This window comes from Solea solea, chromosome 10 (assembly GCF_958295425.1).
Source record: "Solea solea chromosome 10, fSolSol10.1, whole genome shotgun sequence".
In the NCBI taxonomy this organism is placed as follows: domain Eukaryota; kingdom Metazoa; phylum Chordata; class Actinopteri; order Pleuronectiformes; family Soleidae; genus Solea; species Solea solea.
In genome coordinates, this window is record NC_081143.1 from 28,765,038 (window position 1) to 28,776,022 (window position 10,985).

At 40.2% G+C, this 10,985-nt stretch overlaps 1 protein-coding gene across 1 annotated transcript; it reads left to right on the plus strand.

Moving 5' to 3' along the window:
* The first annotated feature begins 1,637 nt into the window (after positions 1 to 1,637).
* On the plus strand, positions 1,638 to 8,162 carry LOC131467570 (uncharacterized). The gene is made up of 8 exons (XM_058641558.1): positions 1,638 to 1,733; positions 2,356 to 2,505; positions 2,631 to 2,753; positions 3,321 to 5,424; positions 5,703 to 5,744; positions 5,985 to 6,077; positions 6,422 to 6,535; positions 6,976 to 8,162. The coding sequence occupies exons 1-8, from the start codon at positions 1,692 to 1,694 to the stop codon at positions 7,185 to 7,187; spliced, it is 2,880 nt and encodes a 959-aa protein (XP_058497541.1). The 5' UTR covers positions 1,638 to 1,691; the 3' UTR covers positions 7,188 to 8,162.
* The last annotated feature ends 2,823 nt before the right edge of the window (positions 8,163 to 10,985 follow it).

Genomic DNA, 10,985 nt, shown 5'->3' on the forward strand with positions numbered 1-10,985 from the left:
TGACCCACTGCAAATCCTTATCATAGGTTGTGAGAGGTGCCTACTACTTTTAGAAAGACTATGTTGTGCTCTCAGTTTGACGGTCTGTGCTTTCAGAAACAGTTTAACCATTAGGTAACCTTATTAGCCTGTAAATGTCTCCACATACAGTTGTGATTTCTGTCAGTTCTAATTGTCTTCTTGTCTGCTATCTAAATTTCAGGTGAAAGACCCTCAGACTCCTGCAGCAGCAGAGACAGAGACCAACCCTCTACCTCAGATGTTCCACATGGAATCAAAGCCAGATGAGACTAACGCACAGGTAAAATGACATTGTAGACGCATCCATCACCAATATCTGTGGTGACTTGTATGAAGCTGTTCTACTTTCAAAATGGGCCAATGTTCACATTTTCAGAAGTACTTTTTGGGTGGTGTGATAATGGCCAGTTAATGTCACACACACACACGCATGTTTCCAGTCATGTCCTTATGGGGCCTTTTATGTCACAAACACACTTGTTCTCTCGTCTCTCCTCGATGAGACCAGGTAACATACTGTAACACACCACTCGTATGTTTCTAGTCTCACCCATGTGGGGCCCTTCCGTGTGGTTCTCACTCAAACTGTTCCTATGGCACTGTCCAGAACCTGACATAATCTCAAGTTTGATTTTAACATTTGTAATTGCACACTGTCTGAGCTGTTATGAGTTTGAAAGCAAACTTTACAATGTGACCCACTGCAAATCCTTATCATAGGTTATGAGAGGTGCCTACTTCTTTTAGAAAGACTATGTTGTGCTCTCAGTTTGAAGGTCTGTGCCGTTTCAGAAACAGTTTTACCATTAGGTAACCTTATTAGCCTGTAAATGTCTCCACATACGGTTGTGATTTCTGTCAGTTCTAATTGTCTTCTTGTCTGCTATCTAAATTTCAGGTGAAAGACCCTCAGACTCCTGCAGCAGCAGAGACAGAGACCAACCCTCTACCTCAGATGTTCCACATGGAATCAAAGCCAGATGAGACTAACGCACAGGTAAAATGACATTGTAGATGCATCCATCACCAATATCTGTGGTGACTTGTATGAAGCTGTTCTACTTTCAAAATGGGCCAATGTTCACATTGTCAGAATTACTTTTTGGGTGGTGTGATAATGGCCAGTTAATGTCACACACACACGCATGTTTCCAGTCATGTCCTTATGGGGCCTTTTATGTCACAAACACACTTGTTCTCTCGTCTCTCCTCGATGAGACCAGGTAACATACTGTAACACACCACTCGTATGTTTCTAGTCTCACCCATGTGGGGCCCTTCCGTGTGGTTCTCACTCAAACTGTTCCTATGGCACTGTCCAGAACCTGACATAATCTCAAGTTTGATTTTAACATTTGTAATTGCACACTGTCTGAGCTGTTATGAGTTTGAAAGCAAACTTTACAATGTGACCCACTGCAAATCCTTATCATAGGTTATGAGAGGTGCCTACTACTTTTAGAAAGACTATGTTGTGCTCTCAGTTTGACGGTCTGTGCTGTTTCAGAAACAGTTTAACCATTAGGTAACCTTATTAGCCTGTAAATGTCTCCACATACAGTTGTAATTTCTGTCAGTTCTAATTGTCTTCTTGTCTGCTATCTAAATTTCAGGTGAAAGACCCTCAGACTCCTGCAGCAGCAGAGACAGAGACCAACCCTCTACCTCAGATGTTCCACATGGAATCAAAGCCAGATGAGACTAACGCACAGGTAAAATGACATTGTAGACGCATCCATCACCAATATCTGCGGTGACTTGTATGAAGCTGTTATACTTCCACTGTCTACTGGGCCACTGTTTACATTTCTTTACTGTATTTAGCTTTTTGGTCAGATCATGTCATGATCAAAACTACTTAACAATCCTAAAATCGTAGGTTAATAATCGCGATATGGCCTTTTATTAATACAGCGATATTTTTAGACCATGTCACGATACACGATATATATCTCGATATTTTGCCTTAGCCTTAAGTTGAAACCAAACCACCACCAGACGATGGATCCTGTGCTGTTTTTCTTCGGAATTAATTCGTCCTCCTCTGCTGGGCAAGGGCGTGTGAAGTTGCACGTATCAGACTGACGTATGTAACTAGGTGCGTTTGTTTTGTCTGTCTGTGAGAGGGAGAGACGAGAAAGCATTTGAGAGTCAGCGGCTAAAAGCAAATGCGTCACAACACTCGAGTTTCATGATATAGTCATTTTCTACATCGCACAGACAACAAGCCGCGATATATCGAGTATATTCAATATATCGAGTATATTCAATATATCAAGTATATTCGATATATCGCCCAGCCCTACTTGACATACTTTTTTTTTTTTTTTGCAGATGGACAGTGGACCAGAGGTTTCTCGTCATTCGTGCGATTCAGATGAAACTGTTCTGAAAGAAACCTGTGATGAGGCTTCTCCAAACAACCATTCCAGAGAGCAATCAGATGATGAACTTCCACCTCTGAGACGCACAAAAAGCATTATGGTAAGCTCCTAAAATCTATTTAAAACAATATGAGTACATAGCTGATGGGCACTTTTCCCTGCAGTTTGTTTTTCTATCGTGTCAACAAAAAGGGAAAATCATATCTCCATGTTTTCCCTTTGCAGATGGATCGACTACAAGATTTTGCTGGCTGTCTCTACGATTCAAGTGATGACAGCACAGAGGGCACTTTGATTTCTAAGCCTGAAAGGGATTCACAGAGGCTGAGAAGAAGCTCTCGCCATCCTGTAAGTCTTTAATTGATTCTTGTATTTGTATCATTTTGAGGCTTTATTGTGTGTATATATGACATATTCAAATTGTTTCAAGGTTTTAATGAGGGAGGGGCACAATTTAGATTTCACCAGCTATAGGCAATATTTGCTTTTTCTCACAACTGTATGCACAATGGTGTAGTACCGGGGCTTGGACTTTATGTACTCTAACCGGGTCGGATCGGGCCTTAATTTTCATGTCCGTTGATACTCTAACCCGTGCAATACATGCAATATGATCGTGTCTGACTGGAAACGCTGGCAGAACCAATGTTAACGGTCAGACAGACCTCCTGGTTCTTTTCATTTAAAGTAAATGAAAATGGCAATACCTAGTTTTTAGTAAAAGTTTTAGTCTAACATTAATTAGCAGTATGTCTTTCTATTTCTTTACACTTACTTGAACTTAAAATACTCAGTATAGAAGGCTCCATAGAGAATTTATCTTCACGCTGTATGCATATACAATTAAAGTGTACTCAGATTGTTTACACTTAATATGTTACAAAATGAGTTACATTTTTTTTTCTTTCTTTAAAGATTCAGATGCCTCTTGTGGAATCAGATAACTCTAACATTGGCAGTGAAGATGAGTACATTCCATGTCCCAAGGACGAAAGCACAGAAAGTGATAGCAGTTTGGAATTAACCCTGGAAAATAAAAAAAGGAACAAAGGTGCATCTAGTGAGAGCAGAAGAAAGTCTTCCAGTCGGAGCAAGTTTAAGCCCAGGGAGAGTGGAAGTGAGTCCTCCAAGCAGAAAAGAAGCAGGTCTTCCAGTCAGAGCCAGCTTGATTTTAGCCAGAAGAGACCCTTTAAAACAGGTCATGACCCCACACAAATATTTCCAAATAGCAGAGTTGATGGTAATGAAAAGAAAATAGTTGCAACATATTCTAAAAAGGATGTGAGTGTTTCAATGCCCCTGGAAGAAGAGCAGTCTATGTATGTCAATCCAGTTTTAAAGAAGATGGATGGGTCTAGAAGCTACAACAAAAAACATTTCTGCTTTTATTGCAGAAAGTTTGTCCAGAAAATGTCAAGGCACTTGTGGCGTAAACACCAAGATGAAACAGATGTTGCAAAAGCATTCAGTTTGCCAAAGAACTCAAAAGAAAGGAAACTGCAGTTGGACTACATACGAAATAAGGGCAACTTTGAGCACAATAGTGAGGTTTTGGAGACACAGAAAGGCAAACTCATCCCATGGAAGCAACCACAGAAAAAATCTGAAGGACAGGAATTTGCACATTGTATTCACTGCTATGGTTTGTTCTCAAGAAGAGCAATGTGGCGGCATTTTCAGGTTTGCAACTTCAAACCCGAGAGTAGTAAACCCGGTAAAACTCGTGTTCTTTCTTTGTGTGCTTTCGCTGAACCTGCTCCACCTGGATTTAATGATGCTTATTGGAAGTTCTTAAGTGTTATGAATCAAGACAGGATTGCAGTTGCTATTAAAGAAGACCGCTGTATTCTTGAATATGGTTACAGACTGTTCAGGAAGAACGAGAAGGTGGTCAGTCAACACCAGTATATTCGGCAAAAACTGAGAGAGCTTGGCAGGCTGTTATTGAAAGCAAGACAAGTTACACATGTGAAGACCATCCAAGAACTCATAAAACCTGAACAGTACAGTCAGGTGGTCACTACTGCAAAGAGCCTATCTGGATTCAGTGAGCAAACTGGCAAATACCAATGTCCGTCTCTTGCTCGCAAGGTTGGACACAGCTTGTATTCTTTGGCCATGTTTATCAAGTCCGAAGGCCTGAAAAAGAAAGATAAACAAGCTACTCAAGATGCTGAGGAGTTTGCGCTGCTTTATCAAGAAAGTTGGAGATTTGACATTGCAAGCCAAGCATTAACTCAACTTGACCAGACCAAATGGAATGCTCCTCTACTGTTACCTTTCACACAAGATATTCAAAAGTTTCATTGTCATCTAGCTGAGAAACAGCAGCAACATTTGAATGATCTGCAAAAACACCCATCACCATCAAACTGGAAGGAGCTTGCAAAAGTTACCCTCACACAAGTTGTACTGTTTAACCGGCGGAGAGGAGGGGAAGTGTCCAGGATGCTTCTGTCTGCGTATCTATCAAAGGACACATCAGACACACATGGTGACGTTAGCTTGGCCCTTACACCGCTTGAACAGAAGCTGTGCAAACATTTTGTAAGGATTACAATTGTAGGAAAGAGAGGAAGAAAGGTTCCAGTTCTTTTAACCCCAATCATGAGAGAGTCACTTGATGCTCTGACTGAGAAGAGAGAAGAATGTGGAGTGCTGTCTGAAAATGGATATCTGTTTGCATTACCTCACTCTGTCCATTACATAAGGGCTTGTGACTGCATAAGGCAGTTTGTGAAAGAATGTGATCACCTTGAAAATCCTAAAGCCTTAACATCAACAAGACTAAGGAAACATATCGCCACCCTCTCTACTGTATTGAACCTTAAGACCACAGAACTCGATCAGTTGGCAGACTTCCTTGGCCATAATATTGCTGTGCACCGAAAGCACTACCGCCTTCCGGAGGGCACCCTCCAGTTGGCCAAAATCAGCAAAGTGCTTCTGGCAATGGAACAGGGACGCCTAGGAGAATACAAAGGAAAGAGCCTGGATGAAATTCAAGTTGACGTGAATGGTACTAAGACTTATTATATTTTAAAGGTGCAATATATGATATTTAGTCTTCAGCATTCAGTAAGTGACTTAAACTGGATTTTTTAAGTAATTGAATTGTATGCAGGTAATTTGCAAGTTTAAAATCATATCCTCCTCTGTAAGACCATACATATGCAAAAATGCGTGTCAAACTTAGACATGCACACACAAACTGTATTTTTTTTCTGCTCTTGATTGCCAGATTGCCCACAGTCTCAGCTTTCCAACTCAATAATACTATATCAATTAATATTTTAGAGACCATTGGCATAGAGGGGCCTTCAGAAGAGGACATTGAAGGTATGTGATGAATGTTTTTAAATTTGTCATGGAGATTTATGAGCTTTGCATTTGTATTTTATTTTCAGGTTTCCCTGATTCACTATTTCCTGACATTATGTGAAGGCAAGGATACAAAATATAGTACATTGTCTCGGGGGTGCAAGTCTGGTTCAGCAAGACAGGGGTCTGGGATTGAAATCTACTCTATGATGCACTGTATTGTCAAAGTATAGTAGTAATATTACATTTCTCTGCCAGGAGAACAGGGGTCAGAAGATGAGGAGAGCATGTCATCCCTGAACATCTGTACCTCAACATCACAAGTCCAAAACCAGGGAGTGTCTCCAACGGGTGAGCTTGAACAATGAAAGAAGATTGATCTTGAACACTCCTCTTTAAAGACCCCCTCCGATGAAAATTGTGTTTTTCATGTTGTTTATGTGGCATTTCTCTGATGCTACAGGACATATCAGCAGAAAAGTAAGTGTGACATTTTATTTCTGAGTATTTCTGCCTTCAAATTGCAGTGAACTAAAGGCAGACGCAAACTGGCAGTACAGATTGTAAAGCCCTCCAAGGCAAAATGTGATTTGTGAATTTGGGCTGTACAAATAGAATTTGATTTGATAAAATAATCACTGTACTGACTGTTTCTTCATATTTTATGTCTTTTAATAAAGTTCTTTCTGTTCTAGATGTCACTATGCCAGGACAACAGGGGTCAGAAGATGAGGTCAGCACGTCATCCCTGCAAGAATGTACCTCCACATCGCAAGTCCAAAACCAGAGTGTGTCTGCAAGAAAGAGAGGTAAGCTTTGGGACTTGCATCCTCTTTTGGGCCAGTGCCACTCAATTGCTTTTAACGTCTTTTACCTTGTTTTTAGTGAAAATGGTCTATTGGTTGCCTTAAAAAAATAATGTTGATGGTTATATCATTGAATAAAAGCATGTCTCTGAATTCTTAATACACCTAACATAGCTTCCTACCCAGAAAGGGAATAAGACCCAATGTGTGACAATGGTTCGAAAATATATATGTGAAAAAGTATTTGCCCCCTTTCTGATTTCCTGAGTTAATTGCAAATTTGTCACACTTAAAAGTTTACGATCAGCAAACAAATTTGGAAGAATTTACTTTCAACAAAGAGTGGAAGCTAGTTTTGCGCAGTTAGTGGCCTTGTGAGCTACAGATCACAGCTCTGCAAATTGTCAATTTAATCAAAATGTGATCTCTTTCTGCCTACTTAGGTAAGCAAGCTCCTGTGAGACGTTGGACACCAGAGGAAATTGCTGCAGTAGAAAAACATCTGAAGAAGTTCATTGTGAGGCAAGATGTTCCAGGTAAAGCGGACTGTGAGCGCTGCATTGCTTCAGAACCGCAAGCGCTACAAAATAGAGACTGGAAAGCAGTCAAATATTTCATCAAAAATAGAATAACTACCATGAGAAGAAAATTATAATGAAAGCAGTTCAACGATCAGAGGTATGGACACACATTTTCAGTTTGGGTCCTATACTTTGTTTAAATGTTTTGAAATGTACTGTAGTTTAAAGTAGCTGCTGTGGTTTTAGCAGTCAACAACACATTAAACAAGTACATGTTTGGCAAAGTCAAATGTTTGATTATCTGGTTAACTTTGCAGTAATGATTGTTTTGTTTTCCTGTAATCATTAGTTGCAGCATTAGAGTCTCAATTTTGTCTCAAGCATGTTTTATGTTTTTTATATACGGACAAAAAAACTTATTTTCGTTTTGTGTAAAAAGTAGTCAGATGACTGACTTGTTCGCAAAATAAATACATGTGCCTTCAGGATAACTTGTTGAAAGCATTTTATTTTATTGTTAGCATATAGCATATCTGTCTCAAGTCTTATTAAGTGCTGGTGCTAACGATCATTATTTGATTACCATGCTACTACCCTGTCTTCCTGTTGATGTTGTAAGATGATAGCACATGCAGTAGTTAATGAGCTAACAAGGCATCTAAATTTGCACGTGTAAAGGGAAATGAGATGGAATGAAGGAAGAAGAGTATTTAATTTTGAAATATAGATCCTTAATGCAGTCAGAGTCTATGTGCAGTAGAAACCATTAATGGGCCCCAGATAGTAACCTAACACCCCACAAAGATATAAAAACAAGAGAAGTGTATGTGTGTGTGACACTGGACCTCACAAGTACTGTATGTTAGAAACTGGGCCCACAAGTGACCAAAAAACTGGCATGGAGACAAAAGTTTAGAATCTTGGTACATTGAAGTGATTTTTGTGATTGGGATTTTTTTTTCATCTTACCTGATTTTTTACAGCAGTGTAGAACCACTGGAAAGGGTGGATCCCATAAATGACCAAAGAACTGGTGGGCCCCCTGAGGGGCAAACACCAGTATGTGTGTGTGTGTGTGTGTGTGTGTGTGTGTGTGTGTGTGTGTGTGTGTGTGTGTGTGTGTGTACGCCGCACATACATTCATATGGACTACAGAATGCACAAATCCCACTTTCTTCTTCCATGCAGTTGGCACCCAGCACTTTGTTTATCTCCATTATTAATCAGTGAAAACTTTTGGGTCTGTGCTGAGTGTAGAGTGGAACATTTAAAGGTCATCTGTGCAGTCAAGTCAGCTGTTGACTGACTGAAATGAGAGATGTGCTTCTCAGGTTTTACCTAAATGAGCTCAGAAACTCAGTGTGTGTGTGTGTGCGTCAGTGTGTGTGTGTGCGTCAGTGTGTGTGTGCGCGTCAGTGTGTGTACTTGGGCTGCAATGATTAGTCAACATTATTAGCGACATCTACCTTCCAAAAAACAAAAGAAATGAATCAACACCAACACTTTCTGAGGTTTAGGAGCATTAAGCTGAAAATAAATCAATAAAATAAGTTGAATGATTGTTAATATTAATACGAGCATTTGAATCAGCATGAATCTCGTGTTACCTCTCCAGACTCTGACTCCGACCAGCAGGAGGTGCTATCAAGCTAAGCTAATGTAGCTCCAATTTACTGCAGATTCTGCTATTTTTAATAAAATATTGTTATATATAAGTTCCTTTTAAGACCATTGCCATAAAATTAGCGTACAGTCACTATTCTTATAAAATAAAATACATGTTTTTATTATATTATTTTTAATGCTGGAATACATTAGCTGCAACAGGAAGTTGTCACGCTGAAATATTTTAATGTCAAAAGTGAAGAACAAACATGAGTTTTCCTGCTCTGTGACAAACTGGTGAACATGAATGAGTGACTTGAAGCACACACATGCTTCTGGTGCTTTTCCATTATACAGTTCCAACACTGCTCGACTCGACATCAGTGATGGTACCTGCTGCTTTATTTTTAGTATCTGCTCTGGTGAGAGTCCAAGCGAGCTGAGCCGATTCTATACGTGATGTCGGTGTCGAGTGTCGTCACAGGAAGAGTCATGAGCGCGACGTCCAACACAAGAATCAAAACCAACGGTAGATCAGTTAAAAAGACTTAACAATCCTGAAAACATGCGTTAATCTACGACATTTATCATGGAAACATGTCTAAGATCTGGTGTATTTAGCAACAGCACTGCTTTAAGCCAGCGATCGTGAGCCCAATCACAACCTGTTTGTGGTATTTCAGTTCAGTGTCAGGCAGGAAATACTAAACCATTCTGTGAACAAATCTTTTTAATGAACTGATTCTAATGATTCAGTTACACCAAAAACAACTGGTTTGTGTTTGTGTGTTTGTGTGTGTGTGTGTGTGTGTGTGTTTGTGTTGTGTATAAAACAAAGTCACGGCAGTTTCAGACTGCTACCAAACTGATAAGTGTCGAGAATTGCATGATTGTATAAAAGAAGAATTCCTCACCTAACGAGCCACAAAGTAACCTCTGACCTAATGGTTTCATTAGCATATTTATAATTAACTATGTTACATAACTTTCAGTTTTCTTCTTTCTATTATGAATACTGACTAATTGTTGGCAGTAGTTAGCAGTTATAATTATTGACTATATGACTATAAAATATGATATATATATATATATGTAGATGAATTAAAAAACGTATTGATAATTATACAGATTTGTAAAATGATCACGTGTGTGTGCGTGTGTGTGCGTGTGTGTGTGCGCGCGTGTGTGTGCGCACGTGTGTGTGCGTGCGTGCGTGCGTGTGTGTGTGTGTGTGTGTGTGTGTGTGTGTGTGTGTTGTAATGACCTGAGCAAATACAGGCTCAGAGAAAGTTGACTGAAGTTTTCCAGTTGAAGAGCCGTGTGGAGAAAATGAGAAGTGACAGACCACATAACACAGCGTGGGACGTAAATAACTTTTACATCCCCCGTCTCCCCCCCCCGTCTCCCCCCCTCGTCTCCCCCCCTCGTCTCCCATGGATGATACTTCAAGGATTTTGAAAGAGAGACAGAGGGAGAAGCAGAGATGAGCTGAAATGAGAGAATATCCCTCGCTTTCATCTTTAGAAAAAATCTCTGACATTCTCTCTCACGCTTTGATGAAAGTCTTGGTGTTTTTTTGTCTTTTATCCTCTTACACGAGGTAAATGTGTGTGTGTGTGTGTGTGTGTGATTAACATGTGCACTCACACATGAACACTGGATGAACACTGGCATGCATCGATGGAATTTTCTCACCAGCATGTGTGTAGGTGGCATGAGGAATTTTGATTTGTGTGTGTGTGTGTTCTTGTATTTGTTGCTTTGTGAGGACCAAAAAAACTGTACAAACCATATGGAGTGAGGACATTTTATCTGGTCCTCACAACATGTTGACCATGAGGACAGATCTGGACTGCAGACAAAGCCACGCTGCTGTAACACATGCAGAACCAGGTCTGGCTCAAATACTGTTAAAGCCTCAGCATCAGTGATACCTTCATATGCAGATCATCATGCCTTAGGCACTGATGCTCCACAAACCATCACACATGTATCGACGATCACGTTTCCCTCGTCTGTTTACGTCGTCCATATCAGTCCATATCAGAGGAGTTTGGGTCCAGAAAACTAAATAAATCGTCCTCTTGGCGTTCTAAAGTTTTAGTGGCAGACTGTGCCAGTGTCCATCATGGCAGCGTGACAGTTTCTCATCAAATACGACCTGAGGGCGTGATGTTCACACACACATGCAGCCGCTGTTTACACACACACACACACACACACACACACAGAGACAGAGTTCTCCTGACTCCTTTCATAATATAATGAACTATAGATGATGGCAGATGTAGATAATGTGCAGTCTTACACTAAGAGTGTTACCAAAT

What these genes read in the sequence shown, in the direction of transcription:
- LOC131467570 (XM_058641558.1), top strand. Translation starts at nt 1,692, where the DNA reads ATGTTCCACATGGAATCAAAGCCAGATGAGACTAACGCACAG. An exon ending in GACGCACAAAAAGCATTATG is followed by an intron (nt 2,506 to 2,630) that starts GTAAGCTCCTAA and finishes TTCCCTTTGCAG; the next exon opens with ATGGATCGACTACAAGATTT. An exon ending in AATTCAAGTTGACGTGAATG is followed by an intron (nt 5,425 to 5,702) that starts GTACTAAGACTT and finishes TTAATATTTTAG; the next exon opens with AGACCATTGGCATAGAGGGG.